Here is a 15,161-nt window from a genome sequence, read left to right as displayed (position 1 = left end):
CAAGTGTATTCCTGCATATGAGATCTCTGTCTGTAAATCCACTGATGTTACATAAAGCATTGCCACTTTCTCAGCACCTTTCAGCTCTGCACAATGTTCCGTCTGGATACAGAAATACATCAGCACACATCAAAGTGAAACGAGGTGGCTTACTGTATATCATGTTTTCAAGACAAATGTTTGTTCTGTCTGCTGATTATAAGCAATTGAACTGAAATGAAAAGAAAGTTGCTTAAATTGAAAAATATATATATATTTTTAATAGGAATATGGCAATGGGGTCAATTTGCCGCCAGTGGGAAAACAAAACTTGACTATGGGTTTTTATTTGGACATCATTATTTATGGCTTTTCAAAGAATAATTCTTAAGAACATACAAAAATGGCATGATTGACTGTAGATAGTTTCTGCTGTATAATGGTGTAATGGTTGTAAATGTACGTCTCTTTATTTGTTATATGTTCTGTATTTGTGCAGAAAGCCAACTGCTTTAAGCTCTTTGTTATGTAATTAGTCTGGGTTGCTGTTACATGAAATGAAATATTTCTTAAAAAAATTGTTTTGGTTACGCATAAAAAATGTAACCCTAAAATAATTCACATTCTCATCCAAGTAATCCATCTTCCTGCTATTTGTGATAAAACATCCCAAGTGCTGATAAGGAAACAAGACAAAGACTTGGCCAAAAAAATAGAGGACTTAGCTAAGGAAAATAAAATCTCTACGATTTTTATTTAGGCACTTCACAGGACAAGCGGTTACAGAAGAAGAAGAAGAAGAAGAAGAAGAAGAAGAAGAAGATATTTATTTAAATGAATGCATCTTTCTATCTGTTGCAAGTTGAGGCAACACAACAAGTGCCTGAGGCCCACTGCTGAAAGTATGGCAATATTTATTTATTAAAATTACAGATGGGTGACAATATTCCCTAAAAAAGAAGTTGTTTTAACATGCTGACAGAATGACAGAAGTAGCTGAAATTTTTGAGACTGCCACAGCATATCCATTATTTTTCATACATGAGGTAGGACATCATGTACCACCCACGCCTAAACTTCAAGTCCATATATTTCCAAGTAATTCACAGTAACATCTGATGTTTCCATTTGTCACACTGAGTTAATAAATGTTTTTTCCAAAACATATTAAGAATCTAGCTGCCTAACATCAGTAATATGATCAGTCAATTCGGTCAATCAATGGATGATTCACTGTGTGAAGAGATTAATCACCTTGTAACCACGGGGCCACACTCACGTAGCACTACACAGCAGAGACACAATGAGCTACGAGGAATATCGTCTCGGCGAGCATCCATGTTTAGACAAGAACAGATAGAAAATAAACACTCTATAACCGTCAAAGTAAAGCTCTGGAGTCAGTCAAAGATGAGGATTAATAGTAAAAAAAACAACTAGCTCATCATAGCATCAGATAAACAACTTCCATTCATCCATAGTTCATTCTGTTTTTTCATGTTATCAAAATGAAAACATGACACGATGTGTGTGTTACAAAGACTGATAATGACATAACACACAAATAGTTTTCAAGGAATATTAGTAACAGTGGTAAATCATAGGATTAGATACTTTATAATGCACAGTGAAAATGATTCAAACTTATTGGATGTGCTAATTTGCACAATTTGTTTTTTCATGTTTCATGTTGATTACTCCTGTATATTTAGCAATTTTGATTGGATCTCTTTTGGTATTGCCAGGCGGGATTCTGGTTTTCCTTGGTTTTTCCAGCAAAGTTTTCAAGTTAATGAATCTGGTAATGTAAATCCTTTGTCTTTGGATGTTCTTGAAGCATTAAGAACAGATTAATTGGCGGTAGACTTTTTATTTTAACTGTAGGAATTAAAAGCTGGAAAAGCTCAGTAAATATTGATACCCAGATATTTAAATGTTGCCAGGTGTGATGTGGAAGGAAGAGTAGTAGCATGGTTGGCTTGGTCCAGTTTATAGTGTCATCCGACATTCTAATTTTTCTTGTTTGTTTTTTATCTTGTCTTGAAGTCAGTTCTATGCTATCAGCATACAGGGCAATGTCACTCAGCTCTCTGCTAAATGAGCTGATACCAACCAAAACATTTCTTGCTCTGACATTGACCAGTTGCCAGATTACCTCAGTAAATAGGAACTGGTTCCTGTAGTAATCACTCTGCCACTTCAGAAGAAGTGAAAAAACTGGGTGAATTAATTAATAATGGCACAGTTGAGAGACTGAACTGGTCTGAATTGATCTCAACTTGAACTTGGCTACGTCTACACTTAGTGTTTAATATTTTTTTTACTTATTTTTTTACTTAATGGTTTCATTGTCTATTTTCATTTTTTCTTTAACTGAAGGCAATGTATTCTATAATTTTTTGCATGAACCTTGGATTAGCTTAACTGGTTAGTCAAGAAATGTCCCTTGTGACAGTAACAAACTGTACTTTGAGCCAAGCAGTCTAAGAATGCACATATGACACTGCTTTGAAATAATGTGACCTTTGCAAAAGAGGTCAGCTGTGAAAAGACAAAGGTTGTTGCACCCCGCATCCCTTCTCACCTCTTCATCCTTTTCCAGCTCCAGCCCCGTCTCCAACAGGTTTTCCTCTCAAACTCCTCCCGCTTGAAGCGCCTTGTCATCCTCATGATAGTCCATTTCGCCTGCCTCCTGGGCAGCGATTTCTGGGTCTTCCTTTGGCTGCAGCGGAGCCCTGCTGCTTCTCATGCTCATGCTGCGGCGAAGCCGTCGTATGAAGTTATTCTCGCCAAATTTGGATGACTGCCGTCGGTCGCTGCTGGGCTTTTGGATGCTGTATGCCAGCACATAGTCCACACGCCGCCGCCCATCAGAGAAGTATGGGCCTAGTGACGAGCCATTAAGAGTCTTCATTGGCTAGAGAGAGAGAAAGAGAGGAGATGAGAGATCATAGATTACAATATGTTTAGAAATAGTTCTTACATCATTAAAATAGGGACATTAGTTAAACAGGAATAACGCTGCAACAGTCACGACCTGCTCCTAATAGTCATCTTGTGATCTCATGCAGCCAGCCCATTAGCAAGTAAGGAGCTGAAAGTAATATGTGCATGTTCACATACCCCTTTTAATAATGAGCTGTGGGGCACCAGCAGATAGCAATCAATAAAATGTAGCGCTAATCGATTTGATGTACACAACACGTTGTTATTGGTCTTTTCAACCAGCAGCAAGATGTTAGGCATGAGTACCAGGGTGATGAATGAATCAAGTGGAAAATTTATGAAAAGATTTAGAGAGATTTAGCAGCTTAGGGCAGTAATAAGTGTTTAAAACGTGAGCATTTTAACATAATTCGGCCAGGAAAAGACAAAAAATGGTCCAGAATGGTCCAAAAGAAAAATGTGTCAGAATTAAGAATATGCTGTGGTGTTGCCAAAAAGTCACTCTCCTATTTCCCTTTCCTAAGGATGAACAATACTTTTACATCACAGCTTTCAAGAAGCATTTTATTGTGAAGTGATGCTGAAAACTAGCTCATGCATTTGTTACTAATGCAGTTCCTTATTATGAGTATATCCAATATAGAGCAAGTGAATTCACAGGAATTGGTCACATTTATCCATTTTCAAATGTTGACATTTATATTCACTTTCTAGAGAAATATTGCTACGCTTCATGAAATTTTCAGCTTCTACATTCACACCAATCCTATCATTACCCTCAGGTAGTTGTTAATATGATGCAGAAGTCATAGACGAATCAGTGACTGCAAGCTGTCTAGTCCATTGATCAGCAAGGCAGCCCTGAACAATAACATTCCTTCACCGTGCTTACAGTTCCGGTCTAGGGTATTATACACCTGAAAACCTGTTTTTGCCACTTGTCCGCAGCAAACATGTCTACTGTTACAAACTTGCCTGCTGTTTATGTCACCGGCAAGCTGCAGTTTTGTTGTAATGTTTTCTTTTTCCTGGTATGTCTAGAATGCTGATTAAATTTGTGAAACCTCTTTCTTATTGTGAATGCGTACATTTTGATGCCAGTTGGAATGTAATTTTGAAGTTCATAGTGACTTTTTTTTTCATCAAGCAATCTGCTTTTGGTCTAAATTTACTCAGACAGCCAGTTCTGGATAAATTCCAGTTTGACATATATGCTACTTGTACAGGATCTTCCTTGTAGTGGAATGATTTATTTAAATTGAAGAGTTCTTTAGACCCTGATATCACAACACCACACACTTACACAGCAAAGAGGACACCAGACCTAGGGGTTTTAATGAGTCAGTTGTTGACTTCATGGAGAAAAGGAAGATTCTTTTTGGAACAGGAAGGAGAAGTGATACTGACTTCTTACTCTTTGTCTATTGTTTCCAACTGTGAAAACTTTTTACAATGTGTTGCTCATGTGGATGGTATACTGAATGTCATAGTGAGCTTTGGGATTTCAGTAAAAATATCATTTTGGGGAAAAAAAGGGGTTAGCACTGTGATAGACTGGCAACCTGCAGCAGGATGAAAGCGGTTACAGACAATACATGAATTAATAAAGATTAGTATTAATATGTAAAATATTAATATATATATATTAAATGTGTATGTAAAATATACACACGAATCAAGTATTAATTAAGTATCCCACTAATGAAGAATTATTATGTTAAATATTAAAACTAGCATCTACCCAGTACCAGTGAGATGGGCGACCAATTTTGCCGTACATAACGATGAGAGGGATATGGGGGTGTGGAGACACCACTACTGTATAGGAATTTGAGTTGATATCCCACACTGATGTTTACATGCTGATAAACAGACCATTACATGGTACTACACACAGATTAGAGAGTTCATTGTCAATGTAACAGTCATTAACTCTGTGGTTGCATGAATGTGTCTGCATACCATAGACAGACTCACATTCACACACACACACACACACACCCACACACACACACACACACACACAAAGACAAACACTTAACACATCTATGTTCAGCTCTCTCCCAACAGGAAGTAGTCATAGATGGAAAGGTCAGAGATCCCTCCTCAGAGGGCATATCAGGATGTGGTGGTGTATGTATTGCTCACAGTATGAACTGTTTTCTCGCCCAGCCACAAGGAAATTGATTTCTCCTTTTCAGTATATACATACAGTACACACACAGTGAAAACCAGATCTTTCACGCAGAGAATCTGTGTTATTGTATAGACTATAAAAACAGCAGGTAAAAGTTTATCATGCCCAGGAACTCCTGCAGGGACTTTGAAGTGGGCGGCACAAACCTGACTATGCTTGCTAAGTTGCTCAAACAGATTTCTCCTTAAAAAGCATCTAAAAAGCATGATCAGTTCCATTTTTTTTTTCAGCTGTTAACAGATGTGAGCAGATGAGGAGCTTTGAGGTGGCTCTCAACCCTGGCTGCAGCAGACATGCCAAAAGGTTGCCAGCAGCAGGCTGCTAGTAATAATTAATTCATTCATTCATCTTCTGTAACGGCTTGACCTGTGAAGGGTCAAACAACCATTCACACTCACATGCACACCTATGGCCAGTATAGAATCACCAATTAACCTAATGAGCATGTCTCTGGGCGGTGGGAGGAAGCTGGTGTAACCGGAGAGAACCCACGCAGACAGAGGGAGAACATGCAAACTCCACACAGAAAGGCCCCAGTGCTGTGAGGCATCAGTATTAACCACCACACCACTGTGCCGCCCACTAGTAATAATATCTTGTATAATTCTTGGTGATATCTCATAATGCAAACTGCATCTCCTTCTGAATGAAACTACGGTTAAAGAGTCCCTGAACTCAAGCAGACTGAGAGAACTAACTATGTCAGTTATTATTTTCATGAAGCTCTATCCCCAGACACATCCTACAGACAAATGTCAAGTGACCAGTGTAGAAATTTCAGGCAAGCAGAGAGGGGCAATTTCTCTCTGTTAATGTCCCAGAGTAGCAAGTGATTGAAAACATCATTATTACAACAGCAACACTAGCCTGCTGGCTTACACCAACAAAAACCCTAAACCCATAAAGAGACCAACACAGACGGGGATAACACATAACAGTTTGTAGAATGAAAGCCAAAGTTCTGGCTATGGTGAATTATGTCCCTAGAACCCACTACACAACTAGACTTTAACTCTAAGACTTTAACACTTTTGAAACTGATTTATTTCTCCTGATGGAACGTCAGTGCTGGACAGTTAATACTATGAAAAAGACCATGTTATTGTCTACCTGGTTTAAAGCTAATGTAGCCTTTTAACTGTTAAACTGTTCTTCAGGTTGGCTAATAGGGAGGTACTGGTATACACAACTCAACAGAGGGCTCTGTTCATAATACTCCTGTATGTATCGTCTGATCATGAATGGACACTTCCCAATACAGCAGGACAACTTCTTGTCAGAGAGACACCAGAACAGCTTATGAAACAAGTAACCTCTCACCTAAAATGGACTTAAATAATTGAATAGACACAGTGACTGTACAAAGCATCTGGTGGTAAGCACATATTCCTGTCAGTCAGTGCATTCCTCTGATTGAGGACAGCTAATTTGATTTTCTTTATAGACTTGAACTACTGTATCAGTGCCCTGTATCAGGTTTCTGACTGAGCTATACACCGAAGTAAAGACCTCACCACGACTCCTCTTTATTTAATTTCATTACAGAGACATATGTTGGTTTTGGAATTCTTTGTGGGAATTTCATTTCTGCAGAAAGAAGGCAAAAAACAAAACCCTGAGTAACTTGTAACTTTCTTCTTCTAAACTCAAAACCAAATATGCATTTGCATCCTAAGGACCAACAATGTAAAATCCTTTATTTTACATACAAGACTCTTAATGGCCAAGCCCCATCCCATCTTAAAGAGCTCATACTGCCCCAACGTGCATACTTCTCTTGCTTGCAATACCTCATATATTTGTACATTACTCCAGCCAACTCACGTGCAATAGAATTACTGTTGTCAGTTTAATTTCCCTACGATCGATCCCCATGCATCACCTAGAATCACGTGCTCATGTTTATATGATCCGTTTTATCAAGATGCATGTATGATTGCCTCTTGCTGCTTCTGCTGCTCTCTTCACCTCCTCCCATTTTCTCTCTTCTCTTTCTGTCTCCGTACTCAGCAGATGGGTCCCTCCGTATGAGCTGGGTTCTGCTCAAGGTTTCGTCCTGTTAAAAATTTGTTTTTCCTTGTGGTGGGGGCAACATTTCAGCTGTCTCTCTCTCTCTCTCTCTCTCTCTCTCTCTAGCTCCAGTGATGACTGTCCAAAAAATAGTTGAAAAAGACCTTGGGCAAGGTTCTTGTAAATCAGTGTAACATAACCCTAATACATTTCTAACTAGGACTTCAGATAAGAAAATAACCTGAATTTAGATTTTCAAATACTTTTATCAATTTGCCTCTAACAAGCTCAGTTATGTCTGATGGTAGCTATTTATAATGCCTACTGTAAATTATTTATTGATACTGCTTGGAGGACATGCAACACCTTCACTTCTAGCACCTTGGCATGATCATATCTGTGTCTTTGACATAAAGTTTTCAGTGGGTGGCTGGTGCCAATCTAGGCAAAATTGCTGATTGTATATATGGCCATGATTGAGCACCATCGCGTTAGATATATCAGTGCTGTTTTTAGGAGACGTCATTCCCTTTGATAATGTTTTTAGTTATACCACCTCCAAATGCAGTGTTTAGACTTGGCAGTTAACTGCTTTTGAAGTCTTAAAGCTTGACGGTCATGGCTAATGTTGAGTTTCTCATGTTCATATGGGTGGATTAAGAAACGTCTGTAGCCATAACACTTACCACGCATGCTTTTCTCAGACTTATTCCTATAATCTGTCTCCTTTTCCCTCCCATGGACCCTGTAGGTTGCTGGGCCTTTGCTCGGCATACAGAAGCTATTAGTTTGCTGTGTCTGCTCCACAGATATATGCATGTTCTTCCCTCTCTTATGCATAACTTCCTGACTCTCTCTACAGATTCTATTTATATTTCCGCTTCTTTAGTCTTTTGTGCTGCTAAACAAAAGGCTACTGTCAATTTAAAGTACAAGCAAATCATCCAATACTGATAAAACCTTAAGAATTAATGCTCAACTATTTTTGTGATGGATACAAGTCTAGTTTAAGTAGAAAGTGAGATTGCTCCCTCACAATGATTCAGTCTTCAACTGATGAAAATGTCTTCAACTCAAAATGTGGCAAAAAGCACAAAGAAGCGACATGACTGAAACATGATCATCTTAATATGTTTAGTTAAAACTGTAATCTATAGTATTTTGGTGAGACAAATATATATATGTAAAGTAATTACTTTTCAACAGGTCATCATTTCTTTTAGATAACAAGTTCTGGGCACCACAGTCATCATATTCTGTCTGTTACGCCTTGACAGTCATGTGCTCGATATTACCTAATGTCCCAGGCAAACATGGATGCTGCCCCAAATTTTAGTACAAATCTGAATAAACAAAGTATATTATGCTGCAGCCCCTCGGCCCTGTTTATTATACGTATGTTTTTATATATAAAAAATATGTTGCTTTGATGAACAATCGAACTAGTCACTTCAGTCACTGCTCTACAGTAGTCATAAACCCAACCACACCAGTGTTAAGAGGAATTACAGTCTGACCACAGAGTAAAGTGGTCTGTGGCCTCCCTCATTTCTCTCCCTACATTTCCTTCATCCATTTAGTTTGATTGAAAATCTGTCCTACGCCACAAACTAGAATTGAGCAGCAATGGAATTACAACATAGATCTGGTATCTTACTATGGACTCGTTGCCTTTGGTGCCGATGAAGTCCACATCCAGGTTCTTCTCCTCACCAGGGACTGGCAGGTAGTTGTCAATCCTCCTCATTATTGCGAGCTCTTCCTGCTGTGGGCCGCCTGAATGCTCACACGAGCAGAAGGGAGGAGGACCTATAAGAGGAACACGAGAGATGGAGTTGATATTTGGCTTACAAAAGACCTTTATCCCAATAGGGTACTTCACAAAACCAACCCAGATAGTCTTTCAAAGCGGAACTGATGTGCTGTCATTGGTTCAAACTGCTACACCACATACACAGGCTGATTGTTGTTCTTTTACAGTATAATAATCCTCAGTTTTTTGTGACCATTAACAGTAGACGTAATGGAAATCTTAAAGGAGATCCCTTCTTCACTCGACTACGTTGTTTATTATGAGCTGTACCTACGCTAGTATCTAATGTACTGAAAATAATATGGCTATGTTCAGTCCAGATGTCACATGATGTGTTCCATTTCATAACTGTAATCAAGCAACTAATAGTCAGTAGCTTATTCTCCTGAGGGAGAAGATTGTCTTGTTGTAATGAAGTTCAGACCAGAGAGGACATTTATCAGTCAAGACAAAGTAATAAGCTCAACACACGTAAGTATCTGAGCGAGAAGAACAGAGCCTAATAGCCCCATCGAATCCCAAAGCAGATATTATTTTCCAACACATACAACTACTAGATATTGTTCATTAATGAAGGCTCAAGAGGAAGCAGGGAATACAGCTGAAATGATTTGGTTTTAACAGTTTACAAAGGTCAATACCATTTGATATTCTCAATGATCAAGTATGTGGTGACAATCAAAGAGACAGGTATCGCTTTGAGGACAACCCCTGCTGCAGTTAATGCAGTGTTGCATGAGTGTAGAAATAACTTATTGCTTCAATAACATCATGGATATGTGCACCGGATTCAGGATCATTCATCTGAGACAGGTTGTGGTTAGTTTAGCTTAGCACAGAGACTGGAAAATAGCTAGTCTGGCTCTGAAAAATACACCCAAGCACATATATAGCGAACATATTTATTTAACCTGTCCAAATAATAATAAATTTAAAAAAAATGTTCGGTTTATCCGTGATATAGTGCATTGGAATTATTTATAGAGAACAACAGTTTATCCATCCAAAAAACACAGAGCACAGGTCTTCGTATGCCCATTGTGCCACACTAAAAAACAAAACAAAAACTAATTAATAAGTAACTTGCTAATGCCAACTAATAATCAATATATTAATGATTTGAAAAATAACTGCAGCCCTAATACATATGTACTCTATGGTATATAATACATATCTACCACTAATGTCCCAGTGCCACTGGAAGTCAAACATTTGCAGCCTATATAGAACCTGACACATTCTGATCAGGTTTAGACAAACACAGCAATGTTGCTTGAATGGTGCTTTGCAGCACAGATGGACAATGGATATATAATGAAAGCAATCCAGGATTTGTTTAAGTGTTGAAGAAGTGCAATTTTTCGCTGCAAGCAAGCAAGCAGGTACTCTGAACCAACATCTGAAGATAGCTGCAGTAAATGACTGGAAAAATAACCACAAGTCAAGAAACCTACGCACATGCTCCAGACGTCTGGCAGTTATTGCCTGCAAAGGATTCTCAACAGAGCATTTCATATGTGATCAGATTCATTTGTGTACTTCTGTGTTATTTGAGCCCCTAAAAATAGGGGGATGTGAATAAAAGATTCATCCTTGTCATTTAGATCTGTCTGTCAGTCCATATGTTTACTCCCTAATACATTGTCTCCACTAATTATGAAGTAGTTTCTTAATTGCTCCACTCTGTTCACCAACCAACTCTGAAGCAATATCAGTGGTTATCACCACAGTTGCCGGATTTGAGGTTGGTGAAGTTCTAAGAGTGGCCTCAGTATTACTGTTAATATAAAATATTGATTAGTGAAGCTCAAAGACATTTTTAATTGATTTAATGATGGCAGCAGCCATTCCCAGCAGGATGCAGCCTGACACAGACACACACATACAGAAGGAACAACTCTGTGCAACTCTGTGGAACAACTAAAAAAACATGAAGAACAGCACAAGGTGTTGACCTGGCTTCCAAATTCACTAGATCCCAAACTGATCAAGTATCTGTGGGATGATCCACAGAGGCCCCTCCCCTCAACCCATAGGACCCAAAGGCCCCCACTAACAACATCGTGTTACCAGACACCACAGGACACCCTCAGAAGGCCCATGTCCATTCTCTGATGAGTCACAACTGTTTTGGAGGCACAAGGGAGACCTACACAATATTAGGTCATAATCTTATGCCTGATTGGTGTATCTCCTGTTCCAAAATGCGTCCTGAAATGGACTGAAACCACAGATTATCAGCCTAAACCATACAGTGTGGTAATGCTATAAAGTATAGAGTACAAGCAACTTTGTTAAGTGGTTAAAATGCAAAAAAAAAAAAATAAAAAACAGTTTAAACACACTACCACACCTGTGCTGTTTAAAGCTTCACTAGACAGCGTTAGATCACAGTAGCTACAAATAGCAATTAGATGTGTCTTGGGAAGAAAAGTGAGGAAACACAATATCCAGCAGAAGTTATGACTGTTTATTGCCTGACAGATTGCCTGACAAAAAAAAATAATAATTAGAAATGTGAACAAGAACAGCTTCACTGGGACAAAACTACCAGTTTAATGTAAAGAATGTGTGAGCACAGACATTGAAACAAAAGCAAACAGATGTAATGACTAATAAATAGACAGGATGCCCTGGAGCACAAATGGCTTGCTAGCTTAACAACATAACAACTGTTTTTTCAAAAATCGCACAGCAGTTGCTGTCTTTAAATTGTAGGTAGGGTGATTTTGTCAACAATGTCACAGTTATCAAATCTGGAGTTTACGTGCAGTCTTAGTTTGCTGCATTTCAGTCAGTATTTCACACTTGGTCTGTTGTTGGCCTATATTAAAACAGTATACTATATCTGAGCACGGACATTAGGAGAGATGAAAAACAGAGGTAAAGGGCTGACAAAGAGCAGAGTAACAGAGGTGGCGCGATGGCAGATAAGGAAGACATGAATGTTACCTTGTATATTGGTTTCAAATTGTGCAATGACAGTCCTGACAGTCCACTTTCAAGGTACAATTTCGGAATATAGACCATGAGCATTCCTCCCTGGACTGAGCAATTTGATTCTGTACAATTAGCAAAGAACACTTGATTCTTGCTGTCAGAACTGGTACAAAGTATACACGGTAATGACAGGGATTTCTAAAGCTGCTAAAATATTCCACTGACAAGAAGAAGACATGAAGTGTGAAACACACGTTGCCATGCACCAGGACCACAGAGGGGTGGTTTACACTGAACAGCCCATTACAGCAATGTGAACTGATGTCACTGTGGGTTTTTCACCACTCTGTGGTAATCAATTCCAGCTGATCCCATATTCATGAGAAATACATCTTAATGTGATGGCTCTTCGTTGGCAAAGATGGAATAGAGTGCCAAACCAGTTAGCCAATGGAAGCACATGGGCCTTTAATGTGGACAAATGTTACAATAACTATCAGAGTCTACTACACGTAGAATCACTTCTGAGCTAAAATACATATAAGTGGTTATTCTGTGTTAACATTTACAGGAATCAAATGATTGTGTAAGGACTAGAGCATAGTTTCTCTCATCCCTATGGAGCTTTGGTTGTGAAGTCCACAATTTCACCATATAGGTGGTGGCTACTTTCAACAGCAGAGGCAAAAAAAAACAAACAAACAAAAAAAACACTGCACGCTACCCACTGCACCAAGACAGGGGAGATATTAGCTGGTGGACATAGTACAACACTCAGTAGCTGAAAACCCAGACATTTTCCTCAGAAGTTGGGTTAGGGTTGGGGGAACCTGGGCGGGGCACATTCACCATGGCAGCTTGACAAGCTGATCCTCTATTCTGGTGCCCAGAAAATAAGTTAACGCACTTTAAGCATGGGTGGTTTTTCCATGAGATGCTTCACCAGAGGGAGGATATTTATTTTTATTTTTTACCACATTTAACCACAGGGTTCAACTAGCAGTTAGTGATGGTCAGTGTTTTAGACCGCCTTGCTGGTCTGCCCCCTTTGGGACAATTTTAATATGGTTGCGAACGGCCCAGATGGCTCTCTTAGACAGAAGACACTACATTGCCATTTGAATGAGTTCCAGGAGTGCCTGCTCTGACATGCTTTTATCACATGTACTCTGTTTATCACAGTCAGTTAGCGATCAAGACATTCCTGTGAAACGCAGTGTGTCAGGAATGTCTGAATGCACGAACCATGTTTGTCATGAAAAAGAAACTTATTCAGGAACAGGCCAAACCTCACTGAGAGGGTAACACGTCATTGCTCTGAAAGAGAGAGAGCGAGTAATAAAATTGAAATAGTGACTTTTGTGATTGCACCTTGTACAATACTGTAAGTTCAAGGGTTGAATTGTAAATGTTTCAATTCATTGCACATTACCAAACAGCGACCAACCAGTGTCACTCACTGCTCTTTAAATTAGATTTGCTGCGCCTAAAATGAAAATGATGTGGTGTACTGAATCTGACTGTGAGGTGTCCTATTATTTTTATGAATACTAGCAGTAGTTGCTTTTACATCCAGAGGTCCTCAACTGATGAATGACAGCAATAGTCTTTACTTGAGGCACCGATGTGCAAATTGACCGGCAAAAGCCAACTATTGCAATGTGACAATGTTTAGTTAGCCTGTTATTAATTTACCCATCAAGTGGGTAACCACATGCACCATTTAAACGTTGCCCAACATTGCCTGCATTGCCTCCCTGAGGAATGTGGCAGGAGCCGCTACTGACTGAAAGCATCTGAGAATAATAAAAATGATCTGAGGCTGAAGGAAATCGACTCCATATCAGTCAAGAAGTTATAGGTCTATATATAAAGCATCTGAACTACACTTGTCAAGGCACGCTTTGGATGCAACATGTGGCAGAGCAACATGGGTTATTAGTATGAGAAAATTATTCAAACATTCCAGGAGAAGGAGGTAGTAACCATGACAGTCAAATGCACACGAACTAAAAGCTACGTGAACAGGAGCAGCGCTGGCGTGGGGGATTTTACGTGCGCTACTGTATCCGTGCGCACATGTGCCTCATAATAAGAACCACAATTTAACTAAATCAGCCAGAGGCAGAGGTATTTTTATTTTATTTTACTTGATACTAAGTCATCCACAGCAGCACTGCCACTAACACGTCCCGTCATTCCATGGAAAATGTGGAAAGAATTGTCTTACCGAGCTCCTCTGCGCAATCATGGTGATTGAAGCCCTCGGCCGGCTCATCGTGCCGCTCCATTAGGGTTAACGAAGGCGCTCAGGTTTCCTACAGAGAGACTAACTAAATCGACAAAGCCGCCTCTCTCTGCGGCCGCATCCAGTCCAGTCGCGCTGTTGCATGGAGACGCTCGGCGAATTATAGACCACTGGCAAACGGTGCCCTGAGAGAATTACTTCAAAACAAATAATGCGTCCAACAGAAGCGGCTGCGCTCACCAAGAGTCTCCTATTAGTCTGAATTAGATGATGGAGGTGTCATGAATCATGCCTATATGACATTATCTGTCAGGGAGAGACTACTAAAACGCATCTCCTCCATGTGTGAGTGAGGACGTCCTCTGTTTCCAGGAGATGGTCCACTCACGCACAACAGAGCGATAACTCGCGGGGAAGCTCTGCAAAAATCGTGCCATAACGGGCAAAAAATATGCTGCGTTCAAATCCAACAGGAAAACACGGACACGTGGGCTCCGCACATTTGTCCACGTTTAATCTCGGTTTTAAGACTATTGGTCTGAACATTCAGCTAGTTATTCCTTGCAGAGTTTGAGACTGAAATGTTAATTATAGTAACTAAAAACAACACCTTAGTAAAAGATTTATTTATTTTTTTGGTTTTATTTTTAAATAACAATCAAAGTGAGGAGCAGAAGCTTGCCTAATCAGAGCTTTTGGTCGGACACGCTATTTAAGATTGATGTGTGGTCTTTAGTCTGCCCACATGCTTTGGTCTGCAGTCTGTATGAAACGACTTAAACATATCTTACGTCTTGTTTGTGTATCTCAACTCCAGTCAAAGAGATAAACATTCAGGTTGTTTAACATGTAGACTACTGGTTTGAGAAGTCCTCACCTGCCATTACCAAGTGTTACTAATAGCTTAATATTTCCTCTATATTTTATTTATTTATGTATTATTTCTTGTGTTTCACGAAACAATGGTGAATTTGGTGATTTTGTTTTAATCATGGTGTGTGTTTGAGGATTCTGGAAATAGCCTGCAA

At 39.3% G+C, this 15,161-nt stretch overlaps 1 protein-coding gene across 1 annotated transcript in view; it reads right to left on the bottom strand.

Moving 5' to 3' along the window:
• The window catches only part of ano1a (anoctamin 1, calcium activated chloride channel a), a 42,781-nt gene extending 28,184 nt beyond the window's left edge, over window positions 1-14,597 (bottom strand). Inside the window, 5 exon segments of the mRNA XM_084541959.1 lie at window positions 2,564-2,611; window positions 2,614-2,634; window positions 2,636-2,896; window positions 8,790-8,941; window positions 14,116-14,597. Of these exon segments, the coding sequence (XP_084398085.1) occupies window positions 2,564-2,611; window positions 2,614-2,634; window positions 2,636-2,896; window positions 8,790-8,941; window positions 14,116-14,176 (543 nt within the window). The 5' untranslated portion in view covers window positions 14,177-14,597.
• Window positions 14,598-15,161: the final 564 nt, after the last annotated feature.

This window comes from Chelon labrosus (assembly GCF_963514085.1).
Source record: "Chelon labrosus genome assembly, chromosome: 3".
NCBI lineage: Eukaryota > Metazoa > Chordata > Actinopteri > Mugiliformes > Mugilidae > Chelon > Chelon labrosus.
This window is presented reverse-complemented; position numbering and strand designations above follow the sequence as displayed.